Source organism: Podarcis tiliguerta (genome assembly GCF_965153285.1).
Source record: "Podarcis tiliguerta genome assembly, chromosome: 10".
NCBI lineage: Eukaryota > Metazoa > Chordata > Lepidosauria > Squamata > Lacertidae > Podarcis > Podarcis tiliguerta.
The window spans coordinates 809,990-832,024 of NC_139543.1; the positions used below are offsets into that span (position 1 = coordinate 809,990).

Below are 22,035 nucleotides of genomic sequence, written 5' to 3' on the forward strand. Positions count from 1 at the left end.
CAGGAGCAGGTAGGTGGTGGTCGGAGCAGCGGCAAGGCAAGGTGGCGCTTCCCATTTCACCTCAAGCTGTAAAACACGGCATGCCTGCCCCTGGTCTGGTACACTGTAAGGCATCTTCCTATACCCCTTGCAAGTGAAGTATAGTTGTCATGTGACTTACCAGGGTCGTGTCTAATGGAAAGATCACAGCTAAGCTCCAACTGGAGCGCTGTGTAGATGTGCTGAAGAACAGCAGTGGTCTTCAACCTTTCCAGAGGTGAGTGCTACCTGCAATCCCAATCTGCAATACACAGGAGTTTATTGTAGAGGAACTTAGACCAAAACGACCAGCTTGCAGAGCTGAAGCAGGGGCGGTGAAGACTGATGGCAACACATTTCCCCCCTCTGTCTGAGTTCCGGAAGCAATCAGCATAGCAACACAGGAAACTGCCTTATAGTGAGTAAGACCATAATCCATCTAGCTCACTGACAGGCAGCAAGACTTGGAGGTTTCAGGCAGGGGTCTTTTGCTAGCCCTACCTGAAGATGCCAAGGATTGGACTAGGGCCCTTCCTCATGCTAAACACTGAGCTATGGATCCCAGCCACTCAATTCTCAGATGCCTTTTGCTTTGACAAGGAAAGCATTTCCATCCCAGCATGGTCTTTCTTGACAGGCAGAAGCTGACACCAGAGGTGTTCTTCAGTTGTTATTGCCAATTTAGCTCCACACCATTTCTCTATCTTTTTTTATGCATGCAGAGTGTGAATATTATTAGAATGTGGGGAAAGCAGAACATTAGCTAACTTATTCCAAAAGAAAGTTCCTGATCTTTATGCTTTGGCAGTCCTTGAGTGTTGTTCCTCACTGACTCCCTTGCATGCTCCTTCCCAATCCACACCCTTTACCAATATTTAAAAACACATTCCAAACATAAGCAGGGGCTGGGTGGGGTGGGACAGAGATTGGAGAGATTTCAATAGGCGGGGAAGGATCCTAGTAGACTGGGCTTTAATAGAATAAATAGCACAGTAGCTTTTTCAAGCAAAGTAGCAAACATAATATAACATAAGAAGCTCCAATAAAATACCACACTATTTGGCAGGTGTGTGTGTGTGTGTGTGTGAGAGAGAGAGAGAGAGAGAGAGATATTAGTCTTGTACAGAGTTTTCAGAGTTCTACTGGAGCTCTGCTTTTCAGGCGGAGCTCCAAGCAGCTTCCCACGCAGAGCAGCAGGACTGAGTTGGCAAGGCGCAGATGGCAATCAGATGAAGGCACAGTCTGGAGTGTTGGGCACCACCAGAAAACACTGCAGCAGCAAGCAAGTCTACTTTCTTCCTCAGCTATCACAGTGAGAAGTCTCTCCCAGCACTTCCACTTCATCCCACAGTGTAGTGCTTGCTTCCATTGTTGACTGTGGTTTGTGCAAGGCTGTGTTTTATGGATTAGGCAAGACAGTCACCATCTTGGCATGTTGTCAGATGATGAGGCAGATGTTCTGTTGCCGTGATAATAAAAGCTGGCATATGCAGGACAGCAGCACCAGAAGACCTCTGACCAAGGAGTGGTTTTTCCCATGCTCCCTGAGTCCATGAGAGCACCATTGCATGCAGCTGAATTGAGCCCTTTCATTTTAGAAAGGTTCTCCTGAAGTAGCCAAGAAAAGTGGATCTTTTGTAATTTCTTAGAATTCAGTGTTGATTCTGTAGCTCAGCAGCGAAAACAGACATTTATCTAAGTTTTCATAGTATCTCAGAATGCAAGTCTTAAGACATGCATCAGTCAATCATGTTGGACTAGCCCTTGTATGTTACCAGCCACAGAAGTCTACAGTGTAGGATTGTACTTGATCCACAATACATAGAGTTAAGGAAAATGGGTTTTGAATGGAAGTTAATACAACCTGCCATCCTCAACATTCTTACTTGGAATATAAGTTCTTTTATGAGTAGGGCTTATTTCAAGGTGAATACGTTTAAGTGGAGTGCAAGTCTCATTGCCTGCATGGAATCATGTATTTAGGAGGATAGGGTGTCCTCAAAAGCATATTATACTCCATTGCAGCAGTATTTACACATGACTGTCTCGAGATGAGGTAGAGAGACACAGCTGTTTCAGGTGGCAGGTTCTGAATCCTATAAAATCAGGTTTTCTAGTATAGCCTTTTCTCCAACTAAGTTCAAGAAGTGACCTTTCATATGTGGTCATACAGTCTGGTCTGTAAAATGGGATGATTTGGGGTTGTATGACTGATTCTAGCTGTGTTGCATTGATGGAGATGGTAAAGGAGAGGGAATGCAAATATAGAAAGTTTTGCCACAACAGCAGCAATATATGGATTTGGCTAATAGTCAAGTACTATATTTCATATGCCAGCTTTGGGATCAGAAACAGCTATATGATATTTTCTGTTAGTTTAGGTCCAACTAATCTTATAGGTTGGGACAGGTGGGTGGAGCATATGTAAACTACAGACATGGTCATTTAATTCTGTCCCCAGGAAATGACAGGACCTGTAGTTCTGTGAAAGGGACTAGGCATCATTAACTGATCATTCTTAACATGCTCAGCAAGCTACTACAAATCCCATGGTTCTTTGGGAGATACTTCGGCAACTAAATTAGTATAAAACCACTATAGGTTTATATATATATATATATATATATATCCCTTTCAAGGATCATTGCCTTGCCGTGGCGAAGGAGCTTGAATAACTCAGAGAAGCTATGAACTATGCCATGCAGGGCATCCAAGATGAACAGGTCATAGTGGAGAGTTTTGACCAAACGTGATTCATGACCTGGAGCTGACTGTGGCTCAGATCATCAGCTTCTTATAGCAAAATTCAAGCTTAAACTGAAGAAAGTAGGAAAAACCACTGGGCCGGTAAGATACAATCTAAGTCAAATCCCTTATGAATACACAGTGGAAGTGAGGGACAGGTTTAAGGATTTAGATTTGGTGGACAGAGTGCCTGAAGAACTATGGATGGAGGCTCGCAACATTATACAGGAGGCAGCAACGAAAACCATCCCAATGAAAAGGAAATGCAAGAAAGCAAAGTGGCTGTCCAACGAGGCCTTACAAATAGCGGGGGAGAGAAGGCAAGCAAAATGCAAGGGAGATAGTGAAAGATACAGGAAATTGAATGCAGATTTCCAAAAAATAGCAAGGAGAGACAAGAAGGCCTTCTTAAACGAGCAATGCAAAGAAATAGAGGAAAACAACAGAATGGGAAGAACCAGAGATCTGTTCAAGAAAATTGGAGATATGAAAGGAACATTTCATATTACCATAAAAGATTACCATAATAAAGGACAAAAGTGGTAAGGTCCTAACAGAAGCAGAAGACATCAAGAAGAGGTGGCAAGAAAACACAGAGGAATTATACCAGAAAGATATGGATGTCTCGCACACCCCAGGTAGTGTGGTTGCTGACCTTGAGTCAGACATCCTGGAGAGTGAAGTCCAATGGGCCTTAGAAAGCACTGCAAATAACAAGGCCAGTGGAAGTGATGGTATTCCAGCTGAACTATTTAAAATTTTAAAAGATGATGCTGTTAAGGTGCTACACTCAATATGCCAGCAAGTTTGGAAAACTCAGCAGTGGCCAGAGGATTGGAGAAGATCAGTCTACATCCCAATCCCAAAGAAGGGCAGTACCAAAGAATGCTCCAACTACCGCACAATTGCACTTATTTCACACGCTAGCAAGGTTATGCTTAAAATTCTACAAGGCAGGCTTAAGCAGTATGTGGACCGAGAACTCCCAGAAGTGCAAGCTGGATTGAGAAGAGGCAGAGGAACCAGAGACCAAATTGCAAACATGCGCTGGATTATGGAGAAAGCTAGAGAGTTTCAGAAAGACATCTACTTCTGCTTCATTGGCTATGCAAAAGCCTTTGACTGTGTCGACCACAGGGGGTTGGACTCGATGACCCTTGTGGTCTCTTCCAACTCTATGATTCTATGAAACTATGGCAAGTTCTTAAAGAAATGGGAGTGCCTGATCACCTCATCTGTCTCCTGAGAAATCTCTTTGTGGGACAAGAAGCTACAGTTAGAACTGGATATGGAATAACTGATTGGTTCAAAATTGGGAAAGGAGTACAACAAGGCTGTATATTGTCTCCCTGCTTATTTAACTTATATGCAGAATTCATCTTGCGAAAGGCTGGGCTGGATGAATCTCAAGCCGGAATTAAGATTGCCGGAAGAAATATCAACAACCTCAGATATGCAGATGACACAACCTTGATGGCAGAAAGTGAGGAATTAAAGAACCTTTTAATGAGGGTGAAAGAGGAGAGCGCAAAATATGGTCTGAAGCTCAACATAAAAAAAACGAAGATCATGGCCACTGGTCCCATCACCTCCTGGCCAATAGAAGGGGAAGAAATGGAAGCAGCAATAACAAACCTAGACAGCATCTTAAAAAGCAGAGACATCACCTTGCCAACAAAGGTCAGTATAGTAAAAGCTATGGTTTTCCCAGTAGTGATGTATGGAAGTGAGAGCTGGACCAAAAAGAAGGCTGATCGCCGAAGAATTGATGCTTTTGAATTATGGTGTTGGAGGAGACTCTTGAGAGTCCCATGGACTGCAAGAAGATCAAACTTCTCCATTCTTAAGGAAATCAGCCCTGAGTACTCACTGGAAGGACAGATCATAAAGCTGAGGCTCCAATACTTTGGCCACCTCATGAGAAGAGAAGACTCCCTGGAAAAGACCCTGATGTTGGGAAAGATGCAGGGCACAAGGAGAAGGGGACGACAGAAGACGAGATGGTTGGATAGTGTTCTCGAAGCTACCAGCATGAGTTTGACCAAACTGCAGGAGGCAGTGAAAGACAGGAGTGCCTGGCGTGCTCTGGTCCATGGGATCACGAAGAGTCAGACACGACTAAACAACAACAACAACAACACACACACACACACTGCTTTTTTTCTTAAAAAATGCTTAGGTGTATTCTCATTTTGACTCAAGAAAATCACCATTTTATAGTTCAATTCGGGGAAAATAAATATAGTAAATGGACAAAATTACAAAGATTCACAAAATGTTCAGGGGTATGTGTGGCCACAGAAAAAAGCACTGTATATAATGAACTAAAAAAAATTAAACATAATTAGAGTCAATCCCAAGACTTTGCTGTGCATGGTTTTTTGTTAACCCTACATGGTTTTGCACCACTGTAAATAATATTATAGAGTAAAGCCAACAGGTTATCTGGATTTAAAAAAGCAGCTCTAAAGAGACAACTTTTGGAACAAGGTAAATGGACAGAAGAGAAGCTTATGCTCTCATCTGCTATGGATTTGTGTGACACAATTCTTAAATACCTTTCTTAAGTATTAACGTTTATGTCAATGTCATTTATTAACACTCTTAGGTGCTGACTCTTAAGGGGCTCAGGTCCCTTTGTCCTCCCATAGAATATTGTCCCCCTCAATGTGAGGACAATCAGGGTCAGAGAAGGCCTATCACGGAGCCAACTATGGTGTGGCCTGGTTTCAGCTGCTGGCAGCTCTTCCTCCTCTCCTTCCTGCTGTGGAGGGGGAAAGCAGCTCCTGGCCAGTGGGTGGGGTGGGTGGGAGGAATAGGCCAAGTGCCAAAGAAGCAGTGATCCCACAGCATTTGGCTCTGCCCCCCGGCTCTTCCCGGCATCCCACACATCATTGGTGCCCGCAATCTTCTGCTCAAGTTGATGCCTCTGTTGGGGAGGACAGGAGGTGAAGGGTGCAATCCAGAGACAATATAAATGTGCTTTAACTCCTATCGGCAGTGTTCCTAGTTTTGTTGTTTTCACAGGGGGTTAAAATACAGTCTAGATCTGGTAAGTCAACTGAATGTTTGCTGTTAGTTTCGGTGGGATATACTTAAACAAGTTTCTGCTGCATGTAATAATAAAAAATCTGAATTGTGCCCAATGACTGATTTTGAATATATTGTTTTAACATGATGATATTTTAAGTGTAAATTAAAATATGTGGTCCTGGATTAATGTAAAGTATACCATCATTCAAATGGGCTGGACAACTACAATAGTTTAGATAAAGTGGAGTGGCAACACTGTCTTGTGTTACTGAAGGTCACATATGATCATCCACACATTCAACATTTAGAGGTACTGAGTGACCATAACCTGGACTGCAGGTTACCTGGATCTATAGGAACAGATTTAAGGCTAGGGAACCACTTTCTAGAAACTTCCTTTCATAATAGGTCTGGTTTACACGTTGCACTGTATCTATCCTCCATCCAAGCTCTTAGGACACACTCCATGGCTATGTTCCACACTGGCAAAGCATAATGGGATGGGTCTATGCCCACCATTGTACATGACCACACAGTTTGACCTGACCATTTCAGCAGAAGATATGCATGTTATTTTGAGCAACCATGGAGGACAGGCTAACCAAGCTGCTATTCTATAAACTGAAAATCCATCTGTGTAAAAACATATTTTGGGGGAAAGGGTATACAGTGGTACTTTGGGTTACATACGCTTCAGGTTACATACACTTCAGGTTACAGACTCTGCTAACCCAGAAATCATACCTCAGGTTAATCAATGGCCTTAACCATGTTCATGGGTGTAATCTGAAAAAAACTTAACTGCATATCGCTGTGAGAGAGGCTGCATTGTGCCACTTTTTGCTCCTTGGAGGAAGGATCAGATTAAAAACATATACAGTGGTACCTCGGGTTACATACGCTTCAGGTTACAGACTCCGCTAACCCAGAAATAGTACCTTGAGTTAAGAACTTTGCTTCAGGATGAGAACAGAAATTGCATGGTGGCAGCAGGAGGCCCCATTAGCTAAAGTGGTACCTCAGGTTAAGAACAGTTTCAGGTTAAGAACGGACCTCCAGAATAAATTCTTAACCCGAGGTACCACTGTATGGGGCTTGCCTTTTTGGCATTTAATCCTGGGGCACTTGCCTCATGGTACACTAGAAGTAGCCCCCCTGAGCTACTGCTACCTAGAGGTAAGTGCAGTAGTTACGTCTTGGCTGAGTAACCTTAAGCTTAACCTGAAAACATAACTACTCCAATCCAACTTGACTTGCACTTTTAAAAAAGTATTTGCCCATGACTAGTTGCACCAGAAAGCAGATGGGGAATATGTAATGAAAGCAATACAGATAGATGACATCCACATTTCAATGTATAGGTCTGCAGTTCCTGATCTAGAAAGGGAAACAGGCAGGGATCTCCTTGGTGCACCTAGGAGATGTGGCAGAGGGTCTGGTAACTGTTATTATAGAAATTTCACATAATTTCTCCGAACCAATAATATTAATTGAGCAATTTCTCTCTCCGTTCCCCAGCCAACAATCCATTGGGTGGTGGGATGATGATGATGATGATTTACTCTTCTTCTCAACACAGCCTGGATGCCTATACTTTCTGTTGTTGGACTTCAGTAGTAGTTAATGACTGTAGCCAGATGCCTACATAAAAGACCTGGTATCTGTCTTTCCACATCACAAAACACACTGTGAAGCCCACAATTGCTGCAAGGAGGTTAAGCACTATCTGGATCAGCAAGTAAAGGTTGAAAGTATTGGTGATGTCGGTACAGTCGGATACATTCTTGTACATGAAGGTTCTGCTGAGGGGATCCACTGTTTCCAGTTTACACTGACAGGCCTCAGTGATGGTTTCACAGGTAAACTGTGTGATCTGTGAATAACAGTAGGCAGCAAAAGCTACTGCCAAAACACAGACAATCAGACTCAGAGCGCTCAGCAGAAAGTATGCAACCTGGAAAGGAAACACAATGAATGTATTTTCAGCATTACAAGCAATTTTATATGGGCTTTACAGCGAATGTTTGCAAGTTGGTGAAGGTTGCCATTTATATATGAACTCTGACAGTCCCAGATGACTTTCACAAATGTCCAGAAATAGGTGATGATTTTCCTATGTTTTGAACAAACACCAATGAGCTCTGCCAATCACATCTGGGTACCTGTCAAAATTCACCAATCCATCTGAGTTTTTGGACATTTACAAATTTTGTCTAGCTCACAGATGCATGCCATCACTTGATGCTGCAATCTATGAGCAAGAAAGCAAACTTCAATCAAGGGGCGGGAGCAGAGAAATATTCACAATGTTGAGCTGAGTTTAAAAGGGTTACATCTCCAAAGAGATGATTCTGAACAGTTAATAGAGCTGCGATAGAGTATTGACTAAGTACCTTCCAACTCTATGATTCTATGATGTGAGCTATATGCTAGGTGGCATTAGAGAAGCTGATAAGTCAAAAAATAAAGACAGCAGGACGAGATGCTAAAATCCAATAAAAGGAGAGGTGTACCTCAAGTGATGCTAGAAAAAAGAAGCTCATATAATTTAGCATTTTGCCTGCAAGTCTAACTCTTCATTGGAGCCAATATATTTTTTGTTAAAAATAGTGCTTCTCTTTTGTTAATATCTCTCAGCTTTAGCCCCATCTCTCAATCTGTATGCTGATGATACATCTTGTAAAGTAAGCCTACTTTACAAGATTACAGATGTAATATATTTTAAGCACTTTGAACATTCAGGAAATAAGACCATAAAGAATGAGAAAAGATTCCGCCGGATCAGATCAAGAATCCACCTAGGTGAATAGCCTCTTTCCTGTGCTGGCCTATCAGATGCTTCCAGTAAGCCATGAGCAGGTAATTATATTTAACTGATGGGTGTCATTACTGTACCAACATGCCCCAAGCGTGGGACTTTGCTTGAATTGCTTAACTTGTTTGTGAAATCACACAAAAAGGCTGTGGAAGCGTAACATGTTGACTTATTTAGGCACATGGATGGATATAGATGATCAGCCTGTTTCAAGACTTCACTGTGGGGTTGATGATGTAACCTGAGATGCAGTAAAACAAAATCAGCGTGTTGTAAGGGAGTTGCTTATCACATACTGTGTGCCTCCATCACAGAACGAGGGACTTGATGAACTTCTTTGTATTCTTAATGTATCTAAGGGTATCTTGACTTTACTGAATAACGTTTCCCCTGCCCCATGCACACAAACATCTCTTTGCTGCCCTCCCGGTTGAAACTTACTTGCATCTGCTTGCTACTCTATGCAGAGTATGAGTACATTCTAGCACCTGAGGTGGACCACAAAGGATGCTCCCCTCCCAGCTAGGGAAGAAGGGGTGAGTGGAGGGGGTTAATAAAGATCTGCTCCCCCTGTGGATCCTGCCACCCAAAGCAGTCTCCTCACCTTGCCTCATGGGTGGGCTGGCCCGGAGTATGAAACATATTTTTCTTTTTGTTTCACAAACCTAGTAACATCTCATCAGATTTTCATGTGCAGAATAGCTGTTGTTTTGCTATTCTGCACTGACGTTACTATTTTTGCCTACCTAACATAAACACAACCTTCTAATCAGTTACTATTGTTACTATTGTTAACAGGGGCACCAGCTTGCTCCCCACATTGGGGGCACACATCACATGACATGCTGCAGGGAGAAGGAGGCGGAGCGTGGCGCTGCTTTATGCTCCTCCTCTTCCCCGTGACATGCGGGGGGGGGGGGACACACGTGTGGAGGGCAATCTTCGCCCTTGCTTGTCCCAGCTGCTGGGTGGGAGCTGGGGCACCCGGAGGGCACCCGGCGGTGGGTGTTGGTCCCCTCAATATTGGGGGGCTGGGCCCCCTAATTCAAATTATTGAGGGGACTGGAGCCCCAAGTGCCCCCTAAACCTAGCAACAGTGTACTCTAAGCAGTCATTGTACATTTAAGAATGTGATTAGAGCACTGGTAGTTAAGACTACCATATAGTTAAGAATCCATATAGTTCAGCAGCATCCTCCCAACAGTGGTCTACCAGATTCTACCAGGAGTCAACAGAAGCAAGGCATTCAGGCAATAATCCACTTGATTCTTCTTCCTGTCATCTAAAATTCAGAGGCCTGTGGCCTGTGAATAGGAAGATTTCATTTAGCCATCATTCTCTCTATTTCCAGTGTGTAGAGGTAAGTACCGCCACTGCTCATTGGGCCAAAACAGAGCCATCCACACACAAGGATGATGTTTGCTGAAGTATACAGAATCTTTAGTGAGGGTGGAAGGAACTGAAACAGCCCAATGAGGACTGAGCATGCTCAGTGGCCACATAACGTTAACTAACTGGTGGTGGTGGAGGAATTGTGTGGGAAGGGAAATGGAATGGAGTATTGTGGAGCAGGGAACCAGAACACTCCACGCTGCGGCATTTTGTTGCAGCTAGCCCTACTTTTCACAGCTACTGTTGATGAAATTGTCCTGCATCTTTAAAAAGCTGTTTGAGTTAATGGCAAAGAATCTCATAAGTCAGATTTGGGGAACCTGTGGCCCTTCAGATGTTGCTTGGCAGCTCCCATAATCCCTGATCATACTTGATGGCAGAGCTGGAGTCCAACAGCATCTGGGGGTCCACAAACTGCCCACCCCTGCATTATACGGAGAACTACTTTCTTTTGTTTGCCCTGAAACTACTGCCAAGCAATTCCACTGGATGACTCCAAGTTTTGTATTATGAGAGGAGGTGGAAATCACTCTCTAGTCAGTACCATCCTCATTCCCCAGCTTCTTATGTCAGCAACTTGACATGGAGGAAGAGAGTCTTTTTTGTGGTCGCAGCATGAGGAAACCATCAATACAAAAGCAGTTTTGTGACCTTGATGTTCCAAGTCTGTCTGTCTTGATAAAATCCATAGCCCAGGTATATGCATCTTCCATCAACTGTATGAATCAATCTTCCTGTTTGTGACTCCATTTGGTGGGGAGGGGAATAGCCAGGTTTACTGACAACATTTGAAGTGGTTATATATGTTCTGCCCCCAAACTAAGTTAAAATGTGCAGAATTTTATTTTGCAGAGTCTTTTGAAATAAAATGACTATACTGTGGAAGCTTTTTTAAAAACGAAAACTGGGGGTAGTTTTAACTGAACTCTGTACTTTTGGTAATAAGGCTGCATGAGAAATATGACATATTCTTTTTTAAAAAAAGACAGAGAAAATGCACAGGAAAGTGGGAACAAACAACTAAAGTTCAAATTAGACAACAGAAGATCTGTGACTGGGTAACTTGCAAATTTTATAAATTTTGTAAATGTTTTTCCTGTTTGAAAACCCTCCCCTCCATTTTGTCCTTTTTGCTGTGTGCAGAACCCAACAAAAGCCAATAGACTTGATTTCAATGGGTCTACTCTGAGAATGAGTAACATTGGAAATTACCCTACATTGTGGAGGGCCAAATGTAGCTGTAGAAACTGTGAATAACAATGGGGGGCTAACTTAAACTTATTTAAGTCACACTTGAAGGAAAAGTCAGCAAGAAATATATCTGACAAATCTTTAAAAAAAGTTTCTTAAAACAAGCTTGCTAACAATCGCTGTAAGTACATCAGTGTTAATGTAGTTCCTAAAAGCCTTGTTCTTTTATCTCATACTGACATAAATTGTGCTTATTTTAAAGTTTAATGGAGTTCTGGATTCACATTAGGATCGCATTTCCCATTATTCTGATAGCTAAGCCACAATTCTGCTCTGAATTAAAATTGGAGGCACACTTTCAGTCTTGCATCTGAAAAGTAAGCCAGGCCATCCCAAGGCTTTTTTATGCCTGAGCCGAAGCCTGCCACTCTTCTCTGCTGCTCCTCTCTTCTTGGTGAGCTGGAGGTAGCCAGTTCACTCCGCCTAATGGTAGGGCCAACTCTAGGTGCAAGAGTAAGAAGTAGCCCAAAATGATTCTGCTACTACTTTCCCTTCATATTTATTATTGACATAATTTAATACTTATGATGCTCAAAAATACCAGCAGATATTGCGTTACATTGGATTCTAAAGTACATCTATGATACATTTTTTACAAGAACAGTAACAAGAATCCATCAACAACACCCCTGTCTAAGTTTCAGTTAACCAACATAGAGCTATTGATCTAACAAATTATTTGACAGGCCACTATGCCCATACCAACCTGCCAGCATGTTAAGGTCAACCATGACAATGGAATTCACTGTCAGCTGACTTCATAAAACTACTACATTTCAGATACTACACTTCTGAAAGGTCTTGAAGACCCACTTATTTCTACTGGCTTATCAACTAGTGACTCTCTATGCTGATATCAAGTCCCTTTGGGAGTTTGTGGAAAAAATATGTGTTTCATCATAGAATCATAGAGTTGGAAGAGACCACAAGGGCCATCGAGTCCAACCCCCTGCCAAGCAGGAAACACCATCAGAGCACTCCTGACATATGGTTGTCAGGAGTGTTTCTGGCTTTATTAATTGTGTGAGCTTTCAACATGAAGTTTTGTATTATATTCATCTTTTGACTAAGGTGGTATATAAATTAAAAAAATAATAATAGTAGTAGTTGGAAAGTTTTTTTTTAAAAGTATTTTATTAGCGAGTTTGACTCGGAAAAGGTGACCCTCTCAATATGTTTGAGAAATAAATTGATAGCTTTTTAGCAGGATGGCCATATGGAAAGTTGAAGTTCAGAGAGACAGTATGTAACTAAATGGCTGTTGCCAGAAAACAAGAGCCAGAGAGTCTCTCACGTGCCTCAGAGCCTGGCTTGTGAGCTTCCCGGAGGCAGCTTGTGGGAAACAGGGGCCTTTGGTCTGATCCAGCAGTGCTCTTCTCATATTCTTATGAAATGTTGGTACTACTATAATAATATTTTTAAAAGAAATGCCTCCAAATGCAGTATTTAGGTCATCAGCGACTGTAAAACATATAACAGTGGTACCTTGGTTTACGAACTTAATCCGTTCTGGAAGTCTGTTCTAAAACAAAGCGTTCCCAAACCAAGGCACGCTTTCCCATAGAAAGTAATGCAAAGTGGATTAATCTGTTCCAGACTTTTAAAAACAACCCCTAAAGCAGCAATTTAACATGAATTTTACTATCTAACATAAAATGAAAGCAATAATCAATAATAATCAATACTATAAAATAACTAAAACAGTATTGTAGATGATAAAAATAAAAAATTTAAAAATTTTCTTACCTGCACTGATGATAGTCATTGCTTGGGGGGGGGGGGGCTTTTATCCATTTCTGCAGTCACACAATCAATCAGTAGCTGAACTGGGATCCACACAGATTCCCCCCCCCCCAAGCTGCTGCAGGAAATGCTCCCTAGAGCACGTGCCTCCTGCAGCGGCATGGGGGGGAGGGAGTTGCACGCCTGCAAACCAGCTGGCTGGCGGGCGCACAGCTTCCCTCCCTTGCAGCTGCAGAAACGCCTTGACAACCCCGTTCTCCGTTGCCGGACAACGGAAGTGTGGCACTCAAAACGAAAGTGCACCCCCAACAGAATACATTCGTATACCAAAAAAACCAACAACCCAGAACACTCATTTCCGCATTTGAACAACTAGGTTGTTCGTAAACTGAGGTACCACTGTATAGGCACCCTTCAAGGCAATCCTCAGAGACAGGGAGAATGATGTGGGCTTTGGGGTAGGAGCTATTGCCCTGTTAAATGTTTATTGCATGGTTTCAGGCACTGGAAGGGCAGAACATTTTCTCCACATGTCAGAACGAGGACATCAAAGGAGAGGATCAAAACTTGTGCACGAGGTTACCCTGAGATCTCATTATAGAATCATAGGGTTGGAAGAGACAGACTCCTCCGAGCTGGAAAGCCCACCACGTGTCCTCTTGACCTGTGCCCGTCCTGGCTGATTAGAGCATGTCCAGACGAGGTGCGGGCCCCGCGCTGGTCATGGGACCGAGACGGCTCTGGTTGCCCTAACAGATGATCTCCACAGGCAGCTGGATCGCGGCGGGTCATAGAATCATAGAGTTGGAAGAGAACACAAGGGCCATCGAGTCCAACCCCCTGCCAAGCAGGAAACACCATCAGAGCACTCCTGACATATGGTTGTCAAGCCTCTGCTTAAAGACCTCCAGAGAAGGAGACTCCACTACACTCCTTGGCAGCAAATTCCACTGTCGAACAGCTCTGTCAGGAAGTTCTTCCTAATGTTTAGGTGGAATCTTCCTTCTTGTAGTTTGGATCCATTGCTCCGTATCCGCTTCTCTGGAGCAGCAGAAAACAACCTTTCTCCCTCCTCTATGTGACATCCTTTTATATATTTGAACATGGCTATCATATCACCCCTTAACCTCCTGTTCTCCAGGCTAAACATGCCCAGCTCCCTTAGCGTTCCTCATAAGGCATCGTTTCCAGGCCTTTGACCATTTTGGTTGCCCTCCTCTGGACACGTTCCAGTTTGTCAGTGTCCTTCTTGAACTGTGGTGCCCAGAACTGGACACAGTACTCCAGGTGAGGTCTGACCAGAGCAGAATACAGTGGCACTATTACTTCCCTTGATCTAGATGCTATACTCCTATTGATGCAGCCCAGAATTGCATTGGCTTTTTTAGCTGCTGCGTCACACTGTTGGCTCATGTCAATTTTGTGGTCACCCAAGACTCCTAGATCCTTTTCCCATGTACTGCTCTCAAGCCAGGTGTCACCCATCTTGTATTTGTGCCTCTCATTTTTTTTGCCCAACTTTACATTTCTCCCTGTTAAAATTCATCTTGTTTGTTTTGGCCCAGTTCTCTAATCTGTCAAGGTCGTTTTGAAGTGTGATCCTGTCTTCTGGGGTGTTAGCCACCCCTCCCAGTTTGGTGTCATCTGCAAATTTGATCAGGATGCCCTTGAGTCCATCATCCAAGTCGTTGATAAAGATGTTGAATAAGACCGGACCCAAGACAGAACCCTGTGGCACCCCACTAGTCACTCTTCTCCAGGATGAAGAGGAACCATTGATGAGCACCCTTTGGGTTCGGTCAGTCAGCCAGTTACAAATCCACTGAGTGGTAGCATAGTCAAGACCGCATTTTACCAGCTTCTTTACAAGAATATCATGGGGCACCTTGTCAAATGCCTTGCTGAAATCAAGGTAGGCTACATCCACTGCGTTCCCTTCATCTACCAGGCTTGTAATTCTGTCAAAAAACGAGATCAGGTTAGTCTGACATGACTTATTTTTCAGAAATCCATGCTGACTATTGGTGATCACCGCATTCCTTTCTAGGTGCTCACAGACTGTTTGCTTAATGATCTGCTCCAGAATCTTCCCTGGTATTGATGTCAGACTGACTGGGCGGTAATTATTTGGGTCCTCTCTTTTCCCCTTTTTGAAAATAGGGACAACATTTGCCCTCCTCCAGTCTGCCGGGACTTCACCTGTTCTCCAGGAATTCTCAAAGATGACTGTCAGTGGTTCTGAGTTCACATCTGCCAGTTCTTTTAATACTCTCGGATGCAGTTCATCTGGCCCTGGAGACTTGAATACATCGAGACTAGCCAAGTATTCTTGTACTATCTCCTTAGTTATTCTGGGCTGTGTTTTCTCTACTGAATCATTTGCTCCAAATTCTTCCGGTCGGGCATTGTTTTCTTTATCGGAGAAGACTGAGGCAAAGAAGGCATTGAGGAGTTCAGCCCTTTCTGTGTCCCCTGTTTGCATTTCACCATCTTCTCCTCTGAGTGACCCCACTGTTTCTTTGTTCTTCCTTTTGCTACGAACATACCCACAAAGCCTTTTTTTTTTGCTTTTAACCTCTCTAGCAAGCCTGAGTTCATTCTGTGCTTTAGCTTTTCTGACTTTGTGTCTACACTTGCTGGCTATTTGTTTGAATTCCTCTTTGGTGGTTTCCCCCCTTTTCCATTTTTTGTACACATCCTTTTTTAATCTTAACTCAGTTAAAAGTTCTTTAGATAGCCACCCTGGCTTCTTTAGGCACCTTCCATGTTTCCGTCTCATTGGTATTGCCTGAAGTTGTGCTTTTACTATCTCCCTCTTAACAAACTCCCAGCCATCATGAACTCCCTTTTCCTTTTAGTATTACTGTCCATGGGATCTCACCCAGCACTTCCCTAAGTTTTATGAAGTCGGCTTTCTTAAAGTCAAGAAATTGAGTCCTAGTATGCTTGGCTTCTCCTTTCCGCCGTATAGTAAACTTCAGAAGAGCATGATCACTCGCACCTAATGATCCTTCCACTTCTACCCCACTAACCTGGTTAGGACCAGATCTAAAATGGCTGTTCCTCTTGTTGCTTCTCCCACTTTCTGGACAATGAAGTTGTCTGCAAGGCCAGTGAGGAATCTGTTTGACCTTATGCTCTTGGCTGAGTTTGACATCCAACAAATATCCGGGTAATTGAAGTCCCCCATTACTTCTATCTCCCTTCCTTTTGCATGCTTGGCCATCTGTTCCAGGAAGGCATCATCTATGTCCTCCGTTTGGCTTGGGGGATCTATAGTAAACTCCCACAATGAGGTCTCTGTTATTCTTCTCTCCCTTAATTTTGACCCAAATGCTCTCACTTTGGCTTTGAGGTTCTAAATCTCGGATCTCTTCACAGGTATACACATCCCTGACATATAACGCCACTCCTCCTCCTTTCTTGTCTGGTCTGTTTCTCTGAAATAGATTGTATCCCTCCATTCTTACATTCCAATCGTGGGACTTATCCCACCAGGTTTCAGTGATGCCTATTATGTCATATTTAGTTTGCTGTACCAAGAGCTCAAGCTCATCTTGTTTATTTCCCATGCTTTGCGCATTAGTGTACAGACATTGAAGTCCATTAATCATTCCCCCGTGTCTCTTATTTAAGGATTTTTTCCTCCCACCACTAGGTCTGCGTGCTGTTTGCTCCATTTGGTCTATGACATTTGGATGATCATCTTCATCAATTGATAGACTCCTACCTTCAGGAGCACTGTCTCCCTCCCCCACATTAGTCAGTTTAAAGCCCTCCTGATGAGGTTTCTGAGATTTTTGGCAAAAACATTCCTCCCAACCGTTGTGAGGTGCAGCCCATCACTTGCCAGAAGTCCATCTTCAAGAAATCAGCAGATCCATCACATGGCAGACTAAGAAGCAATTCCAAAACTGCACATACAACAAAGCAGGGAGCTAGCAAAGGAGTTTGGATTTGCTGTTTTTCACAGCTTGACATAAATACAGGCTGGTGATTGCTACATAAACATAGAAGAGAGGAGAAAGCGATGTGTTGGACTGTGAATGACATCCCACACATGTCTCTTTTTCAGTTCTACTGGCAAAAGATAAAGGGGGGAAGGGGAATAAAGACTTTAAACAAAATCCTAATCATGCCTTGGTTTCTTTGTACACATGCTTTCAGATCAATAATGAATAAATCTGTCAAATTTATTGAGCCAAAAAAACAAAACCCAGCAATCCACAAATAGCAACATGGTTGCCCATGGCACACAGAAATTTAAGGCCCCATTGAGTGACAGCTATGACCCTCAGCTTGAATATCAATTACTCAGTTTCTAGGGCACGGCAAAACACTGGGAAACAATTGTAAAACTTTGCTACAGATTTGGAGGGGAACATAGCCTGAAATGTAATTCTGGAATCCAGCAGAGAAACCTTCCTGTGCATTGTTCCACAGGAGACTATCAGACTTTTTCAAAAGTCATCAGGATGCAAAATGGCAGCCTTAGTGTTATGGGCAGAAAGAGAGGGGTTTATCCAAGCACACAAACACATATTGTTAGGGGAAAGGCCATAGCACATAGGTAGAGCAGAAGGTCCCAGGTTCAATTGTTGGCCTCTCCAGGTAGGGCTGAAAATGTCCCCTATCTGAAACTCTGGAAGGCTACTGCTGGTCAGTCACTGTGGACAATACTGGGCCAGACAGATTTTGAATGAGGCAGCTTCCTAGGCTGCAACATCTTCCTCCCAAGAATTTTCATAGCGTGTACAAAAGGGACATACATTTTGCCTCCATAGAGAAAGAAGTAAAGCGACAAAATCATCTTGGCTACTCAAAATAATGGTTAGCTACCAAGCCCAGTGAAAATGTGTGAACCCTTGCAAGAAGCTGAATTATTTTATCTGTGTATCACAGCTGTGCAAGCTGGAGCTGATGCGAGTTGTAGTCCAAAATGTCTGGAGGGAGGGCACCAGGTTGAGGAAGGCTGGCATAACACATTTGCACTTATTTGCCTACTTATAAAATCTCTTCTTCTTGGAAGAGGCAAAAGGCAGGACAATAAGGCCAACAGTCTAATCTCCAGAAACCCACCACCCCTTCTGGCTTCTCAGATATTTGAGGTTAACAAGGAAGAAACAGTATCAGGCAATGTACCTTGATGGCAAACTGTATGCAGGTCTTCTCATCCGGTTGGTAAGAAACACATAGCATCACTAGTCCCAATAAGGCCACCACGCAGACCTAAAAAAAGGGAAAGCTAGACTGTAATTACATTTTAAGAACTGGGGGTGGGAATATGATAGGCAATATTACAGTGTTGCACTATTGTCTCCCTGACCATATGATTGCCAAGGGAAGTAACACCATTAAAACATGGTCCTTCGGGGGTTCTCCTCAAATCTGCAGTGCTTCTCAGGTTTAATCCTGTGTGTCCTTGTTCTTTACCATCTACATGAAGCCTTTAATTCAATTAACATGATCTGCCTAATGCTCATATCTTAGTGATATCATATACAACTATAGCCAAATGGTATATAAACCTCAGGTACAGAAGCACCTGAAGAGCTGAGCAACGTATGAACCAGGTTGAAAACGCTCTGGGCTGCATTACACAGGGCTCTGTGGCACCGCGGTCCTATACACAGAGGAGCCTAGGAGTCAGCCATGAGTAGGTGCACCTGTCCACCCTATTCACAATTCATGTGACATGGAGTCCACATTTGCACAGGCCCATCACCATAATCCATCCAGAAACTGGCAAGGTCGTAGCCAACTACTGATTAATTTAACTGACAGAAATATTTAAAATCAGCCTTGCCTTCAGCAGTTTCCAAGATGTCTTACGATCTTGGAACAATAAAGGGATACCTGAAAATTGCACCTCTGCCCTATTCCACTCATGGATTCTTCTTGTCAGTTGCCAGACACCATTGGATACCACTCAGTAAAAGTAAAGAAAATACAATAAAAAATAGCCTACAAAACAGCAGCAAAATATGAACCATAAAGCAGTCATTCGCCTCCATCAGCAGGGGAGACCCTCAGGTGCCACTGCTGAGTGCTGCTGCCCATGACCCATGACCTGGCCTTGTGGAATACCCTCCCATAGTGGTATGTGTCAAGCCCTCAGGAGTGTCAGGCTCACATGCTGTGCATTCTATAATTTTCACCTGCTTGCAAACCAGGGTTTGACTCTGGTTTGCAGGCAAATGGTTTGCCCTTTCAGTCACAAACAAGGCTTAGAAGAGTGCTAAGTTGCAGGCAAGTCCTCTTGGAAATGGCAAATATGGTTTAGTATTATATGTGAATGAGCCCTAAATGATAGAGAGAAGTTTCCAGACACACTATTCTTGCCCCTGATATAGAGCGGGGGGCGGGTGCAGGCATATTTTGGGGGGAAAGGTGGAGGACCATGCCAACATACACCTGCCATTTGAAGTGGCACTGCCTAGGCACACTTTTACCACCAAAAGGCTTTGTCATCGCTCCTAGTGCACAAGTTTTTTAAAAAAATGTTTACTCTTTCCTTTTCACTGTTCAATTCCATGTCAAAAATCCAAAATTCTGCAATACCCTCATTTTGCCAGCAAGGAAGAAATGTGTTCAAATTGCTTCATTTATTCTGACATCAATCTTTTTTTATAAAATTAATAGCAGTACCCTCAGTTCCACCACTTGTCCCCTCGCCCTCACAGTCCTATTTATGACCTTGAAAGCATAAAAAGAAAAGACAGTTAAACCATAAATTATCCCATATTTTATTCTCAAATTTTTGAATCTTATTACAGAAAGTCAAGATTTTTTAAAATGAGTAATGAATCCCAGTTCCAGTTTTTGCGTGTGGAGAACATTTGGCTCTTGTTGCTTCACTGGCTGAATTCCCCTTTATTCATACTAATGGACTAAAGCACTTGATTTTCAGCATGGAGCAGTATGACAGTTTTGCCACTAATAAAGCAAAGATCCCTTCAATAAATCAGGCTCTATTTAGCACATTAGAATTCTCCCTTCACTTTTCTGTGATAGCATGTTAGCAGCAGTCAGGAAGACAAAGTCACCCCTGAGGTAATCCCAACAGGGATGAGCTGAGCCTATTATGTGCAGCTAATTTTGCAGAAAAAAAGTATTGGTTTCAAAGTTCTTCTATGGTTGGCCAAGTGGAATGCTAATCAAATACTGGTGTGTGGGGTAGGGGTGCTGCAGCGAGGGGAGGGGGGAGAGCGCACTTGAGTGGGATGTTGCTAAAACAAGCATGCTGGAGACTTCCGGTTTGAGTCGCGGACGGCGAGGAAGCGCGGAAAAAACCTCCCGAGGTTTTTCCGAGCAACGTGGAGGCTTGGAGGAGCTGCAAGGGCACTGCACCCCCCAAAAATCCCAGGGGGGATACCCCTGGGGGATAGGCTCCTGGCAGCGCGGGAACGGTCACGGTGTTTTCCCTAGCTTTTTCTTTTGCGGGAGAAGCCTGGGACTGACGAGACCGTGTGCGCAAGACAGGAGAGCAGCGACTCCATGTTGTGATGCCTCCAGCTTCTGCCGAAAAAGCGACGGACCTCCAAAACAATACAACGGGCTCCCTAGCGTGTGAAGGTTTGGAATAATGCTAAAAATGGGAAATTAAGCTAAGAGAATCCTGGCTAAGTAAGATTTGGATAAAGGGACTCATCCGGTCGAAGGTAGAAAATGGCGCGGGCGTTTGAATCGCAGAGGTGAAAAAAAAAAGGAGAAGTTGCTGCCGCCGGACTGAGTGAGCAAGAAACTTTCATAGTAGATGATTTAAACAACCTGGAGATAGAATCATAGAATCATAGAATCATAGAGTTGGAAGAGACCACAAGGGTCATCGAGTCCAACCCCCTGCCAAGCAGGAAACACCATCAGAGCACTCCTGACATATGGTTGTCAAGCCTCTGCTTAAAGACCTCCAAAGAAGGAGACTCCACCACACTCCTTGGCAGCAAATTCCACTGTCGAACAGCTCTTACTGTCAGGAAGTTCTTCCTAATGTTTAGGTGGAATCTTCTTTCTTGTAGTTTGGATCCATTGCTCCGTGTCCGCTTCTCTGGAGCAGCAGAAAACAACCTTTCTCCCTCCTCTATGTGACATCCTTTTATATATTTGAACATGGCTATCATATCCCCCCTTAACCTCCTCTTCTCCAGGCTAAACATGCCCAGCTCCCTTAGCCGTTCCTCATAAGGCATCGTTTCCAGGCCTTTGACCATTTTGGTTGCCCTCCTCTGGACACGTTCCAGTTTGTCAATGTCCTTCTTGAACTGTGGTGCCCAGAACTGGACACAGTACTCCAGGTGAGGTCTGACCAGAGCAGAATACAGTGGCACTATAACTTCCCTTGATCTAGACGCTATACTCCTATTGATGCAGCCCAGAATTGCATTGGCTTTTTTAGCTGCCGCGTCACACTGTTGACTCATGTCAAGTTTGTGGTCAACCAAGACTCCTAGATCCTTTTCACATGTACTGCTCTCAAGCCAGGTGTCACCCATCTTGTATTTGTGCCTCTCATTTTTTTTGCCCAAGTGCAATACTTTACATTTCTCCCTGTTAAAATTCATCTTGTTTGTTTTGGCCCAGTTCTCTAATCTGTCAAGGTCGTTTTGAAGTGTGATCCTGTCCTCTGGGGTGTTAGCCACCCCTCCCAGTTTGGTGTCATCTGCAAATTTGATCAGGATGCCCTTGAGTCCATCATCCAAGTCGTTGATAAAGATGTTGAATAAGACTGGGCCCAAGACAGAACCCTGTGGCACCCCACTAGTCACTCTTCTCCAGGATGAAGAGGAACCATTGATGAGCACCCTTTGGGTCCGGTCAGTCAGCCAGTTACAAATCCACTGAGTGGTAGCATAGTCAAGACCGCATTTTACCAGCTTCTTTACAAGAATATCATGGGGCACCTTGTCAAATGCCTTGCTGAAATCAAGGTAGACTACATCCACTGCGTTCCCTTCATCTACCAGGCTTGTAATTCTGTCAAAAAATGAGATCAGGTTCGTCTGACATGACTTATTTTTCAGAAATCCATGCTGACTATT

General features: G+C 43.4%; 2 protein-coding genes across 3 annotated transcripts in view; both read right to left on the reverse strand.

The window, feature by feature from the left end:
* Positions 1 to 22,035, reverse strand: part of NUDT5 (nudix hydrolase 5) — a 1,423,229-nt gene that overhangs the window by 776,112 nt on the left and 625,082 nt on the right. The gene's annotated exons all lie outside the window — the stretch shown is intronic.
* The window catches only part of SSPN (sarcospan), a 31,274-nt gene continuing 15,148 nt past the window's right edge, over positions 5,910 to 22,035 (reverse strand). For both annotated transcript variants that reach the window (XM_083400085.1, XM_083400086.1), the window contains 2 exons: positions 18,140 to 18,226; positions 5,910 to 7,750 (listed from right to left, as the gene is read on the reverse strand). In XM_083400085.1, coding sequence (XP_083256211.1) covers positions 7,385 to 7,750; positions 18,140 to 18,226 — 453 coding nt within the window. In that variant the 3' untranslated portion in view covers positions 5,910 to 7,384. The remainder of the gene's footprint in view (positions 7,751 to 18,139; positions 18,227 to 22,035) is intronic.